This window comes from Coregonus clupeaformis, chromosome 14, assembly GCF_020615455.1.
Source record: "Coregonus clupeaformis isolate EN_2021a chromosome 14, ASM2061545v1, whole genome shotgun sequence".
Taxonomy (NCBI): domain Eukaryota; kingdom Metazoa; phylum Chordata; class Actinopteri; order Salmoniformes; family Salmonidae; genus Coregonus; species Coregonus clupeaformis.
The window spans coordinates 13264178-13273665 of NC_059205.1; the positions used below are offsets into that span (position 1 = coordinate 13264178).

Genomic DNA, 9488 nt, shown 5'->3' on the forward strand with positions numbered 1-9488 from the left:
TCAGGACTGACAGAAACAGGAGGAGATGGAGAGGACTGTGCGGATCTGGCCATGCTGGTTCAGGAACATGTGGCTGTCGTAGCCCCGAGGGACACAGGAGTTGGTGGGTCTCTCTGCCCACAGATAGCACACTTCGGAATCAGAGTGGCTCCTGCAATACAGAGAGAGAAAACAGAAGTTGTAAGACTGTGAACAGTTGTCCTAAAAAAAAACACTCCAAATACTGAAGTCCTATCTATTTTTTATTTTTTTATTTTTTTGTCATTTAGCAGACGCTCTTATCCAGAGCGACTTACAGTTAGTGAGTGCATACATTATTATTTTATTTTTCTGGCAGACACTTTCAAATGTTAAAATATAGACCTATCACTAAAATATACACAGAAATCACAAATCAAATGTGAAAATTGAAAATATCTTGAGAAAAATTGGTGTAAATCAGAAACCAAACCAAACAAGCCGTATTTAAACCACAACAGCAACACTTTATGGGTATTACAGGGTGTTAGAGCTAACAGCTAGCAGGCAGTTGTTAGGATAGGGGTGGTAGAAGGATGGAGAAGGAGGAGAAGAAGGGCTGGGGTGCTTCAGGGAGGGAGGGAGCAGCTGCATGTGTTCTGCTTACCTGAGAAGACAGCGATTTCCTGTGGTGCAGCCTCCTAAACATCTGCCCACGTCTATTTCCTGTTGGAACATTAGCAACACAGAGACAAGGCCATCAGCAATCAACTCACCACAGGCTGAAAACACCAGCCAGGCCAGCCCACCAGCAGGGAGGGGGGATCTATGTTAACTGCTTTGATTCAACACCTGCAGGGACCATTTGTGTTTGCTCTCCTCACACCTTTTGTGAGAGGGGGTGGCAGACATCCTATAGCCCTCAAATTCAAATCTGGACCTTGAAGCCAGTTCCACTGTATTTTTCAATTTTTCCCCTCTAATCAGAGACTTATTTAGGCCTGGGACCCCAGGTGGGTGCAATTCATTATCAGGTAGAACAGAAAACCAGCAGTAGTCCAGACCTGGTAGGGCAAGATTTGAATACTCCTGGCCTATAGGCTTAATTTAACAGACCTGGGAATTAGATTAGTTAAATAACTATATTTTGTCTTCTCTATCTTTGTCTACATACACAATATTGCAAAAAATATATACATAAAATGAAGTCTTAAACAATAGCAGTAAATAGTACAACAATTTACTTCAACAAGAAGGTGCTGAAGGTTGAGGTGAACCCCCTTGTACACGCTTAACCCTGTGTATTTTTTGTTTGCTCTTATATATACATGCCTTCAGAAAGTATTTACACCCCTTAACTTTTCCACATTTTGTTGTGTTACAAAGTGGGATTAAAATTGATTTAATTTTCATTTTTTGTCAATGATCTACACAAAATACTCTGTATTGTCAAAGTGGAAGAAAATTCTAACATTTGTTAAAAAAAGAAAAGAAAAGGAAAACACAAATATATGTTGATTAGAGAAGTATTCAACCCCCTGAGTCAATACATGTTAGAATCACCTTTGGCAGCGATTACAGCAGTGAATCTTTCTGGGAAAGTCTCTAAGGGCTTTGCACACCTGGATTGTACAATATTTGCACATGATTCTTTTGAAAATTCTTCAAGCTCTGTCAAGTTGGTTGTTGATCATTGCTAGACAGCCATTTTCAAGTCATGCCATAGATTTTAAAGCCGATTTAAGTCAAAACTGTAACTAGGCTCATCAGGAACATTCAATGTCGTCTTGCAGGAACATTCAATGTCGTCATGGTAAGCAATTCCAGTGTATATTTGGCCTTGTGTTTTAGGTTATGGTCCTGCTGAAAGGTGATTTGTTGTCCCAGTGTCTGCTGCAAAGCAAACTGAACCAGGTTTTCTTCTAGGACTTTGCCTGTGCTTAGCTCTATTCCGTTTCTTTTTATCGTAAAAAAACTCTCTAGTCCTTGCCGATGACAAGCATACCCATAACATGATGCAGCCACCACCATGCTTCAAAATATGAAGAGTGGTACTCAGTGACGTGTTGTATTGGATTTGCCCCAAACATAACGCTTTGTATTCAGGACATAAAGTTAATTTCTTTGCCACATTTTTTGCAGTTTAACTTAAGTGCCTTATTGCAAACAGGATGCATGTTTTGAAATATTTTTATTCTGTACAGGCTTCCTTCTTTTCACTCTGTCAATTAGGTTAGTATTGTGGAGTAACTACAATGTCATTGATCCATCCTCAGTTTTCTCCTATCACAGCCATTAAACTGTTTTAAAGTCACCATTGGCCTCATGGTGAAATCCCTGAGCATTATCCTTCCTCTCCGGCAACTGAGTTAGGAAGGACGCCTGTAACTTTGTAGTGACTGGGAGTATTAATACATCATCCAACGTGTAATTAATAACTTCACCATGCTCAAAGTAATTCTCATTGTCTGCTTTTTTTATTTTTACCCATCTACCAATAGGTGCCCTTTTTTGTGAGGCATTGGAAAACCTCCCTGGTCTTTGTGGTTGAATCTCTGTTTGTAATTCACTGCTCGACTGAGGGACCTTATAGATAATTGTTATGTGTGGGGTACAGAGATGAGGTAGTCATTCAAAAATAATGTTGAACACTATTATTACACACAGAGTGAGTACATGCAACTTATTATGTGACTTGTTAAGCAAATGTTTACTCCTGAAGTTATTTAGGCTTGCCATAACAAAGGGTTTGAATACTTATTGACTCAAGACATTTCAGCTTTTCATGTGTAATTAATTTGTAAAATTTTCTAAACACATAATTCCACTTTGACATTATGTGTGTAGTGACAAAAAATCGACATTTTATCCATTTAAAATTCAGGCTGTAACCCAATAAAATGTGGAAAAGTCAAGGGCTGTGAATACTTTATGAAGGCACTGTACCCCTGAAAAGTGTTTTGTTCCCAATGTGCCCCATAAAAAGCCACTCTGTGCATACTATAGCATCCATCCAGTTAAACTTTTAAACATTTTTGGGCTGAACCCATTGAAGAGATGCCATCTCTTTATCTCCCAGGATTCTGTGCAGGGGAAATTTATTAAAGTGGACCAATAACCTTTTACTTGCAGATCTATCTGACAAATGGAGGTGCCTTGTTAGTGTGTCTGACACTCAGATGGAATCACTAACTTCCTCTGCTCTCTGATCAAACATCTGATTGGTGTGAAGCTGCCTAGCTGATAAATGAATAAGATCAGATAAGGGTTAATCTTATGTAGTCTGTGCATGGCTTTAAAGTTCATTATTAAAAAAAGAAGAGTGGCAAAATAGTTTCTATAAAGAATGAGACCAAAAGACAAGTAAAAAAAAAGAAGCATATGTGTTACTGCAGGCTTTTCTTTTTGCTATTTTTTTATGAAAAAGAAAATGATGCATTGCTAGAGTGTAGCACAGGTAAAGTTGGCGTATTGATGGGGCAGGGGCTTTCTGACTTTGTTAATAAAAAGACAGGATACTGAAACGTGAGCTCACCTTGAGTTTCTCCTCTTTGACTCCGTCAGCATCATAGACTATTTCATAGTAGTACTCCATGTAGGGAACTCTGTAGCAGCTCTCACTCAGCTCACAGGCCTCCACCGTCTGGACCAGGTCTACCTTGTTAGGGGTCTCCACCAAGGCCGAGACAAATTTAGTGGGCACGCAGGAGAACCCATCTGAGAAGGAAATAGTTATAACATATTATTAGGGTTACTTACATTCTGAACATGATCATGAACTATGATGATTGTCTGTTTCATGTCCTCTGTGTCCATTAACTGTTTCAGTCTGATGTTATTTCTTATTGAAATGCTATGGTCTTCCATGGGCCCTGTGAAATGGCCTTTGTAATTAGGCTACCACTGAATTATCAATATAACTTTACCATTAGGATCTTTTTCTTATTTTTTTGTGCAAATTAATTAAGATTGTTCGTACAGCAATGAGTGCTATGAAAAATATTATACCATATATTACAGCAATGACACACCAAAAATAAGGTTTGAATTTTAAGAACACGAGGACATGTATGTATCAGTGGTGGTGGGAGACAACAACAAAAACAAATCTACTCTCTCTGGTTTCAATCCTAACCCCTATGCGAGCAACACTTTTATGCACATTGTACATTTGTCCATTATCTCCCATTGGCATCGATACCTGTTTTTTTTAAGCATTACGTTTTTGCGACCATAAAGTTTCAATAAGGTCTGACTGTGGCCCGCATCCAGGGAAACTCCAGGGAAACTCCAGCGAAGAACCGCTCAGGGAAGAACAGCCCAGGGAAACCAAGCCCCCTTTTTGTCAGGTTAGGATAATTAACGTAGCAGGTAAAGATAATTAACGTAGCCGGTTAGGAGATCTAACGTAGCAAGTTAGGATAATTAATGTATAAGGTAAGGATAATTAGCATAGCAGGTTAGGAGAACTAACACAACAGGTTGGGTGAATTAAGGTAGCAGGTTAGGCGAATGAGGTTAAGGTTAGGAAAAGGGATAGGGTTAGGTTTAGCTACAATGCTACAGTCGACCCATAGAACGAGGAAGTAGATGTGAGCCAATAGAAAGAGAAGGCGCTTCTTCCCTGGACGCGGTCAGACCCTTCTCTAAATGTTGGCTGTTTTTGTAGTCATTTTTGTAGTCAAAGATAAGCCTACACACCTGGAGAACCTTTCGAACCCGAACAGCTTCCCACATCAATGACAGTCTCGTATGGGGTCTCAAAGAAGTAGGTTTTGAGCGCCGGAACCCGGACACATTGGGTCAGTTTGTTTTCACAATGGCATTCCTCTATGACCTCCACCTCCCGGGGACCCTTGAACAGCAGTATCCGGTCCACCCTCACCCCGGTCGGCTCACAGTTATGGTTCACCCCGCAGGATGTAACCTGACCAGAACCCTCGGCACTGATTGGAGTGGCAGGTTTGCGGACCCTTACCTTTTATAAAGGGAAAAATAGAAGACATGTCAAGATATATTTTTAGTGAAGACTATATGCCCATTAAGTTGTAATGGTGTTCTTATCTTGGGTCTCAGCACTCTAATGTTGAGATAAAAATGTCCCTAATAATGCAACAATATAATAACCATATTTAACTAAGAAAAAAATGTTTATTTTGTCTTCATCGAATATAGGTATATGTTATTTTATTGATCAAATTCTTAAATAAGGAGGCCTAATTTAATTCCTTAAAATTCCTAAACTCTTTACAATCCTGAAGTTGTAGTGCTTTCTTTTGGTTATTTGAGGAACTGCTCACTTACCTTTTTGCTCCTGAGGTATTCCAACATGGAGGAGTGTTTGGAAAAGCCCTGCTGTAGTCCAGCCTCATATGATGTCCTGCTTTGTTCTCCCCCACAATGCGTCCTGCACATCCCCACATCCACACTCACAGGACTACCAGAGATGTCTGAGGACACAAGTTAAACAATGAGTTAATTACAATAATATACATGATCCATTATCCCCCAAATTCTCTAAGCCCCTAAACATCTATATGGATGCATGTATCTTGCACCAATTTACATGAATATATAGTTTTGTTTGCATTTATCAAGCCACATAATTCTGCTGACAAATATTGTTGAATAGGAGGAGATAAGTCTATGATAAAACAAGGGAATTTATATTCAAGGGTTTTTGGAAGACTTTGCATTGTAGTAGCCTAGCCCTAAGGGAATAGTTGGCTACAATATGGGACTAGACTTTGATAGTACCATTAGAAGTAATGTATGTGGAATGAGACAGTGCTGCCCTCGCATGGTGCTTTACCAATGCTTTACCTTGGCCGATGTAAACAAAGTGGCTCTGTCTCTTGCAGCAGGCTCTCAGTGCAAACAGGTTCCTGTGCTCCACATGTTTGTTCAACAAGGCAGCTGCTGGATAAGATAAACAGAGACACATCAACACCTTGTATAGCAGTCCAAGGTGACAGCAGCATTCCTGAACTGTCAGAGCTCTGATTCCTTGGTCAAGTATAATATCGTCTCAGAGTAGGAGTGCTGCTCTAGGATCAGGTCCTCCCTTTCCATTAATTATAATTTGAAAGACAAAACTGATCCTAGATCAGCACTCCTACATGCAGGCCCGGACCTTAGTGGTCATGGCCAGTTCCAGGACACTACCTAATTATAAAGTGACATATAGTATGCTCACTTATAGCATGTATGTATGCACAAAGTGGTTTGGCTGATTTGATCTGCTATAAAACTAGTATAATCCTTTGATATTCTTCTAATAACCACATCATATGCACTATCTATAATATAGCACATCACACAACAAGGTTCTAAAATCAAACAGTTTAAATCAAACAACCAGTATCAGACTCAGATACACATCAGTACATGTCACATGGCTGTTCTGTTCACACTCTGTACCAGTGCCTGTGCTCTCCTGTGTATCAAAAAGGATTATAAAGTCTTAATGTTGATTGAAGTCCATCAGTAGGTATCATCACTGTACATCATTGAGCTTTATGGTCAAATAGAGAAAGACAAACAAACAACAGTACTTACAGGCTATGTTGAGAGCCCACAGAATGAGCAGTAGGCAGGGCTGCAGGATATCCATGGTATATACTCCTTATACTCCCTTATGATTCCTCCTCAAAGCACAGCTTCCCTGATAGCTAGTTCCTGACCGAGTGACCTTTTGGTCTCCACACCCTCTGATATTTATATGGAATCAGGCTTTGGTCACAAATGTCACCACCAACCCAAGGACCCTCTCTGCCAGTGATGTGGAGCTAAAAAGGGTCAACTAATCACATTTCCATGCTGAAATGACCATGGTGGGACAGGACAGGGATGGGGCATAGAAGGCGGGGGTCATCATTCACATCAAAGGGATGATCTACAAAGTATGGAGTTTTCTTTTCACCTCAGCTGGCTGGCTGGGCTGGCCCTTGTATATATGCCGTGGGATCCCATAGGTGAGTGTGTCCATCCACAGCTTAATTAAGCTTTGAGCCATTAAATCGTTGCTCATTCAAAGGAATTAATCATCTCTTATCTCAGGGGGAAGGTGTTTAGCACCTGGACTTAAAACAGAAACCTGGCTAAAGCACGTAAACAGGATCAGCATGGGGCAGAGCAGAGCCCGTTTTTAGAGGGAGGAGACACCTTTGTGTTTATTCAACATCAAGCCAAATGGTCAGAGTGCTCCCATGGGTTTGACTCTCAGGCCAGCCTTCCATGTCCCCATGCTGCTCTCTCTGTTTTCACTCTTGTTTTCTCTCAGAGCAAGAGAGGGAAAGTTTTCGATGTAGAAAAACTGATAAGATTTCGCCAAACATGTTATGTTAGATCAAGGTTGAACCTGAATATATTTCAGAAAATTATTTGATTTAAGCCCAGACATTCCAAAATGTGAAAGAGAAGTTTGGCTATTTTGGAATTAAGTAAAACATTCTAGAACTCCATAGCAATGCTCATGAGTTCGCCTTGGTCCATTTGTATCTTTATTTTAAAAGTGTGCTTCAAATTATCTATGATAATACATAAATACAAACAACCTTTGTGTATATTGTGGATGCTCTAATTTGTTATCTTGATGTTGATCCCGTAAGCCTGTATAATAAGGTAATAATTAGTCTTTGATGTGCTTGATGTGTTGTCTTGATCCTCCCCTGTCTCACCTGAATCATTGGATCAACATCAGGTGACTGGGGTCACACCTAACCACTGATCAGACACCCTGATTAGGACAACACCCAGCTAGAGTATCTATTGGACCTCCCTTCATCAGGTTACAGTGAATAATGCAGTTTCATGTTTAATCAAAATTATGGTTTATTTTTTACCCTAATCCCACTCATTTTATGAAATTATCACAGGATTTTTTTAAATAAATGGAACATGGCAACATCAGTATCACTGGACCTGGGACTATGTACAGTGGGGAAAAAAAGTATTTAGTCATCCACCAATTGTGCAAGTTCTCCCACTTAAAAAGATGAGAGAGGCCTGTAATTTTCATCATAGGTACACGTCAACTATGACAGACAAATTGAGGAAAAAAGATCCAGAAAATCACATTGTAGGATTTTTAATGAATTTATTTGCAAATTATGGTGGAAAATAAGTATTTGGTCACCTACAAACAAGCAAGATTTCTGGCTCTCACAGACCTGTAACTTCTTCTTTAAGAGGCTCCTCTGTCCTCCACTCGTTACCTGTATTAATGGCACCTGTTTGAACTTGTTATCAGTATAAAAGACACCTGTCCACAACCTCAAACAGTCACACTCCAAACTCCACTATGGCCAAGACCAAAGAGCTGTCAAAGGACACCAGAAACAAAAAATTGTAGACCTGCAGCAGGCTGGGGAAGACTGAATCTGCAATAGGTAAGCAGCTTGGTTTGAAGAAATCAACTGTGGGAGCAATTATTAGGAAATGGAAGACATACAAGACCACTGATAATCTCCCTCGATCTGGGGCTCCACGCAAGATCTCACCCCGTGGGGTCAAAATGATCACAAGAACGGTGAGCAAAAATCCCGAACCACACAGGGGGACCTAGTGAATGACCTGCAGAGAGCTGGGACCAAAGTAACAAAGCCTACCATCAGTAACACACTACGCCGCCAGGGACTAAAATCCTGCAGTGCCAGACGTGTCCCCCTGGTTAAGCCAGTACATGTCCAGGCCCGTCTGAAGTTTGCTAGAGTGCATTTGGATGATCCAGAAGAGGATTGGGAGAATGTCATATGAAACCAAAATATAACTTTTTGGTAAAAACTCAACTCGTCGTGTTTGGAGGACAAAGAATGCTGAGTTGCATCCAAAGAACACCATACCTACTGTGAAGCATGGGGGTGGAAACATCATGCTTTGGGGCTGTTTTTCTGCAAATGGACCAGGACGACTGATCCGTGTAAAGGAACGAATGAATGGGGCCATATATTGTGAGATTTTGAGTGAAAACCTCCTTCCATCAGCAAGGGCATTGAAGATGAAACGTGTCTGGGTCTTTCAGCATGACAATGATCCCAAACACACTGCCCGGGCAACGAAGGAGTGGCTTCGTAAGAAGCATTTCAAGGTCCTGGAGTGGCCTAGCCAGTCTCCAGATCTCAACCCCATAGAAAATCTTTGGAGGGAGTTGAAAGTCCATGTTGCCCAGCGACAGCCGCAAAACATCACTGCTCTAGAGGAGATCTGCATGGAGGAATGGGCCAAAATACCAGCAACAGTGTGTGAAAACCTTGTGAAGACTTACAGAAAACGTTTGACCTGTGTCATTGCCAACAAAGTGTATATAACAAAGTATTGAGAAACTTTTGTTATTGACCAAATACTTATTTTCCACCATAATTTGCAAATAAATTCATAAAAATCCTACAATGTGATTTTCTGGATTTTTTTTCTCATTTTGTCTGTCATAGTTGACGTGTACCTATGATGAAAATTACAGGCCTCTCTCATCTTTTTAAGTGGGAGAACTTGCACAATTGGTGGCTGACTAAATACTTTTTTTCCCCACT

General features: G+C 40.5%; 1 protein-coding gene across 1 annotated transcript; it reads right to left on the reverse strand.

Annotated features, from left to right (window-relative positions):
• LOC123492397 lies at positions 1-6571 on the reverse strand. The gene is made up of 7 exons (XM_045224931.1): positions 6517-6571; positions 5782-5877; positions 5263-5408; positions 4660-4936; positions 3494-3675; positions 626-684; positions 1-151 (listed from the first exon to the last, which is right to left on the reverse strand). The coding sequence occupies exons 1-7, from the start codon at positions 6569-6571 to the stop codon at positions 1-3; spliced, it is 966 nt and encodes a 321-aa protein (XP_045080866.1).
• Between the last annotated feature and the right edge of the window lie 2917 nt (positions 6572-9488).

Bases quoted from the DNA above. Each gene is read 5' to 3' on its own strand.
- LOC123492397 (XM_045224931.1), bottom strand. From the start codon at position 6,571: ATGGATATCCTGCAGCCCTGCCTACTGCTCATTCTGTGGGCTCTCAAC. The intron at 5,878-6,516 runs GTAAGTACTGTT...TATCTTATCCAG, and splicing joins GTGGGCTCTCAACATAGCCT to CAGCTGCCTTGTTGAACAAA. The intron at 685-3,493 runs GTGAGCTCACGT...ATGTTCCAACAG, and splicing joins TCAAAGAGGAGAAACTCAAG to GAAATAGACGTGGGCAGATG.